The sequence below is a fragment of the Phragmites australis genome, chromosome 10 (assembly GCF_958298935.1).
Source record: "Phragmites australis chromosome 10, lpPhrAust1.1, whole genome shotgun sequence".
NCBI classification, from domain to species: domain Eukaryota; kingdom Viridiplantae; phylum Streptophyta; class Magnoliopsida; order Poales; family Poaceae; genus Phragmites; species Phragmites australis.
Window position 1 is genome coordinate 9,135,398 of NC_084930.1, and position 5,754 is coordinate 9,141,151.

The 5,754-nt window shown below is 48.2% G+C and overlaps 1 protein-coding gene across 1 annotated transcript; it reads right to left on the reverse strand.

Moving 5' to 3' along the window:
• Window positions 1-617: 617 nt before the first annotated feature.
• On the reverse strand, window positions 618-2,330 carry LOC133883492 (acyl transferase 7-like). The gene is made up of 2 exons (XM_062322834.1): window positions 1,807-2,330; window positions 618-1,686 (listed from the first exon to the last, which is right to left on the reverse strand). The coding sequence occupies exons 1-2, from the start codon at window positions 2,248-2,250 to the stop codon at window positions 844-846; spliced, it is 1,287 nt and encodes a 428-aa protein (XP_062178818.1). The 5' UTR covers window positions 2,251-2,330; the 3' UTR covers window positions 618-843.
• Window positions 2,331-5,754: the final 3,424 nt, after the last annotated feature.

The window sequence follows — 5,754 nt, forward strand, 5'->3', positions numbered from 1 at the left end:
CCGTGGAATTGCACTCGGAGACTGGAATACTGGATGCGCGTGATGTCAGGCTGAGAGAAGGCTAATCGAGCCAAAACACGAAGGTTCTTCATGGACCGCATGTGTCACGGAAAGGTTACCTAATTTCTTATATACCACTAAATATATTAATGATATGTAGGTTTGGATCTATATATCATTAACACATGAAGAAATTAAATGAATTTTCAGTAGCATGGAAGAAATTTATTCTTCTTCATAGAGCGCTACCAACAAACACGTGCACACTAACGATGAATCAAACGCCAAAACGCCAGGCGAAGCAAACAGACTTTATCCTTTTGCAAGCACTCTTTCTAGTCCAACAAAACACACTTTCAGAGGAGTAGTAAATCCCAACCAAAAAAACTAAAGACTCTCCCTCTTCTTCTTTTTTTCTTTTTTTCTTTTTTTTTTCTCTTCCCCTTATTCTCTGCTTCTCTTCTTCTGGAAGCTCCCAAGTGGGCCCAGGTGGGGCTTGAGCCCCATGGATCCGCCGCTGTTCTGGAGTTCTACGTTATTTCCTCTTTGCTTAAGCAAAAGGAGACAGTGGCTACCCACCTACTCAATGTCATTGCTTCGCAATCACACGAAACATGTAAAGCGCAACGAATTCCCTTTAACCGATAGACGAAAGAATAAACAATGCTTCACATTACAGGCACGCAGTTCGTATTGGTGATATGATACGCGCTGTCGCGCATTTCTTTTCTAGTTTCCACTCTACTACCCAACCGTGACGAGGCATGGAATGGGTACATCAAGAACGAACTAATTAAATTATGTAACGAGGGAGAGTGAGCGATCGGGGTCGTTCAGCTTCGATCAGTCGAGGCGCATCATGTCCTTGTGGAACGCATCGACGGCGTCGGCGGCGACGCACTGGGTGATGAGCCGCGCGCCGGGCTTGTGCGCCGAGGGGAGGACCAGGATGCACGTCGCGATGTAGTCCAGGTTGGTGAGCGGGATGACGTGCACGGGGCAACCCCACCCGTAGTCCACCTCCGCGAACCCGAGCCGCGACCAGTCGGAGACTAGCAGCGTGCGGTAGTCCGATGTGATCCGGTACGGATCGTCCGTACAGCCCGTCTCGCCGGTGCTCCACCGCGCGAACTCGGCGGGGAGACGCTTCTTCCCCTCGCGGATGAGCCTCACCACGTCGTACACGGACGCGTCGGCCACGCGCTCGGCGGGCGCCGACACCCGCATGATGTAGTAGCAGTTGCCGTAGAACCCGTCCGGGAGCGTGCCGCGGCGCAGGGCCGGGCGCGCGTTCATGGCGAAGCACACGTGCACGGGGGACCCTGGCTCGAACCGCGCCGCGCGGGTGCGGGACTGCCACGCCTTGGCGATCAGCACCTCGAACCCGCTGCACCGGTGGCCCGTCTGCTCCAGGAACCGGGCCTTGAAGTGTTCGATGTAGTCCGTGGAGATGTCCATGGCCAGGTACTGGAGCCGGAGCTCCGTCGGGACCGGGAGCGGGCCCACTGCCGCGCCCGGCGGGTTCGGGATCGCGTCGCGTCCCCACGCCGGCGCCAGCAGCGGCGCCACGTGACCTCGCGCGATGTCGCCCACCGCCGTCATGAACTGCGCCGCGCCGGGACCGTCCGCCACCGCGTGGCTGAACCGGAACCCGACCACGAAGCCGCCGCACGCGAACTGCGTCACCTGCATTGGGGAATCGAATCAAACGCCATTGCCGAGCCGTAGACTTCAAGAATCGATTTGCTTCCAGAACGCAAGCGCGTAACGGTAAGAAAAAATATCGAATCTTCGCTTGTGATTTACCTGGACAAGAAGGATCAGCGAGTCCTCAGGGAGAGGGTCGGAGGCGGGATAGGTGGGGTGCGGCAGGAGCTCGTCCTTGGGCACCATGAGCGGGTACTCGAGGTAGTCCACGTCCTCGAGCGTGCAGCTCGCGGCGGTCTCGACGAACCACACGCCCTCACCGGTGCAGTCGACCACCAGCTCCCCCTCGTCCGAGACAGCGAGGCGGCCGGCGATGGGGTAGTAGCTGACGAGCGCGGCAGCCAGGGCGCGCTCGATGGCCCTGGCGGGAGCTTCCGCGGCGTCGGCGCGGCCTTTGAAGACGTGGAGGGACTCGATGAGCGCGCGCTGGGTCGGGTAGCGGTCTAGCCAGGATAGCGGGAGCGACCCCCGCGGCGTGGGCGCCGACGGGGCCACCACCCGTTGCGCCACCCGCATCACGGTGGCCGCCTCCGCGCTCCGCATGGTGGTGGCAGCGGCCGGTGGGGATCTGGGCGGGGGCGGTGGGTGCGCGCACTGTCTGGCTCACCTGTGAAGCAAGGTACGACCGGTCTTGGTTTTTATAAGGCTTTCGTAAATCGCGGTGTAGCCGCTACGATTAGTTTTTTGTGCGTCGTTCATGAGGAGACTTGACAACGATTGCTCACCGCACGATGCCAAGACGGAGCAACCAGATTCAGCCATGGAGGCGATATCAGGAACTACTTCCACAGTCAATACATGCTTACACAGGTGTTGCAAATGTAGTTAAAGTCACAAAGAGCACTAGAATTAAAAGCGAAGCTTACACTATTCTCTAGACTATACTGGCCGTCGGATTTTAACCTTGAGCTATCGAAATGTTTAATATCGTAACTCGACTATGGAAATGAACATGGTTCGGGGGCCACCTGGTAGTAGGGTACTAGAGTCGTTCGATCGCAATTTCAGTTTAAATCCTAGTATCTCGAGTCATGTCATACAAGGAGCATTGATTCGCGTGTGGCTTCATGTACGTTACACAAGCACAAGATCTGAAAATTGGCACGGTGGTTTACATTAATATTGCTATGCAGTTTTAGCCTCTAGTGATGTAAGCATCGTACGGCGTACGGGATCTGCACCCAGTCATCGCTCAGCGCGTGCGATGCCTTGAATCTTTCACCTCGTTGAACCAGTATAACCGTGTAAGCCCCTTCTCCGCATCGCTAATAAACCAAGTTGTTTATGCCGACCGCGGCACGTACGTAGCGTTCGTCAATGCCCCTGTGTGCACGCGCGCATCCTGAAAGGGAGGGAAAGTTCCATAACATAATACGTACGCATCTTCTATTTTAACCATTTATTTACGTTAAAATTTATATTAAAAGATTATATAAAAAATATAATATAAATAAAAGAATCAATAGATAAATAAAAGGATAAACAGTAAAGACAAACAAAATACATACATAATACGTTACAGAGTTGCTCGACCCAATCAAACATGACGTGAGATGGGTAGAAATCGCGTGCTTTTGCCTCCGTTTATTACGCCTTCTCGCTGAAGTTCAGAACCAGTTGTACGCTTGACTTCGTTTTCGTTTCCTTTTTTCGTGAAAGCGGCGATGGCGTCACGGGGGCTTTTTTTTTTTGAGAGGGATGGCGTCACGGGTTGGTTGGAGGAAAGGGGCCGGTCACCGTACCTCACCAGACAATAAAATAGAAAATAGACTATATATGTCACCGTATTTGTTAGTATATTTATAAATTTAATATTCGTATTTGGTATTTAAATTTCAAAAAATGTAAACCCAGGACATAGTCGGTACTTGAGGTGTGAATATAGACAACAATGCCGTATTCGGCATCTCATATACCGAATACGGCCTACATGCTTTCGGCGCACATGACACTATTCCTGCTTTTGGCGCCCGTCAAATCGTGTCATGTCGTTGTCACTTTTTGTCTCTTCACTCTTCGCTATAAAATGAGGCAGCTGATGCGCATGCATGAGCTGCAGCACGAGAGGATAGCAGAAGCGCAAAGAGGAGAGGAGAGCAGAAGCAGCAGCGTAGCGCGTGGAGAGGAGAGGAGAAGCAACGTGAGGTGAGAAGTAGTAGCAGTGCGAGGAGAGGAGAATCAGCCTGAGGCGAGGAGGAGCAGCAACGCGAGATATAATAAGTACTTAAATTATGTTTTTAATTAGTACTTGGATCAATATTAGTAATAAGAGAGTTTAACCCGATTATTACATTTGTTCAATTATTTACTTAGTTTGATTATATGAATCTGATTATTTGCTTAGGTAGTGTAATAATAATTAGCGTGAATTTGTATAATAGTAATTAGCGTGTTGGTGTGTAATAGTAATTATTTATTTACGTTAGTAGATTGTATAATAGTAATTAGCGTGAAATTAATTAGTCAAAAAAACTCGAGGCATCTCAGCTCAGCTCACTCAGCACAAAGAAATTTATGAATAGATTAATAGTGCAATGTCAATTTATAATGAGATTGAATATTTGCTCAATATATCTTTCATGTTAATTTAAATAATATTTTAATTCAATATTGAATATTAATTATTTCATTTTTATTCAATAATTATGATTTAATTAGCATTGTTAATTACTTACATATTTAGTATGTGTATCGTGCAAACATATAAGTAGTAATTTTATTAGATGTACCTTTATTTACCAGATACAATATGACTTTCTATATTTATTATGGAGAATGTTCCATAATTTTGCATAGGAGGCTTGTAACAATTCAGAACTGCCAGCATATAGAGAGTTAGGTTGAGGTATCTAATGACCTAGATGACCTAAAATCACGTATTATGAGCCTTTTACATGTAAACCAGCAATCTCATACTGTTATCTTGGAGGGTGTGCGGCCACGAATTGTCCCAAACAGTTCGATCGTTGTCCATACATTGTTCGAGATGAGAAGAAACAACGCATGTGCTTTGTACTCACGCAAAGTAGTGGATAAGAACTTTGATATGGGGTGTACGTAAACATAGTGGCACGACTGGTGCATAGTGATGTAGTGAGTACCATGGAAGGATCAGGTCAGCAGGTGATGCATAAAGAGGATGGATGGCATGTCGGGGGGGGGGGGGGGGGCAGTTCCGGTAGAGATGGAGCTAGAGTGGACCATTTTGATGTAGATGCAGGATGCATGGATGATGAAGCTGGTAGTAGCGGGGATGAAGAAGATGCTAATAATGACAACCCGGTGCTGGCGATCCAGTACTTTCGTGGCGCTGGTTTGCTGGATTGTGCCGTTGTTAAGTATGACACCTTATCTAACTAGGGATACCACAATAGGGACATTCAGGTTGACCAACAATTTTGTAACAGGGAGAGGTCGTCCACTTTACTAGCAACTATGAGACCACAAGTGCGCCCGGTCTAACTCTACAGAGTATGAGATCAAGTGTTTCAAACACTTAATTTGTCCTTACTTCGTACGAGCACATAAGTCAAAATATAAGAACTATTTTGTGATCAGTAGACACACCCTATATACATGCAGTGAAGAGGCTATTAGGAATGTGAGCCATACCGTTGATGCGAGTCATAGCCCAACTCCTCATCACCCTTGTTGGCATGAACATTTGTTTGCCACCAAAATTCATTATGGAAGAGGTGCAGACTAAGACGAGTATGCTAATCAATTACCACACCGCGTGGTGAGCGAAGCAAAATGCGTTGAAGATGCTACTTGAAAGCTTCGAGGAGTCTTATAACTATGCTCCGAGGCTACTACAGAAGATTGCCATGACAAATCCAGGGACTCAATGGGTGATGGCGGATGAGCCGATCAAATTAGAGGATGGGTCATACAATACCACTGACCGATATCTCATTAGATTATTTTGTTCCTTTGGACAATGCATCAAAGCTTTCAGACATTGCATGCCGGTTCTATGCGTGGATGCCACATTTTTTAGCGGCAAGTACCATGATACCCTTATGACAACAATGGCGGCAGATACAA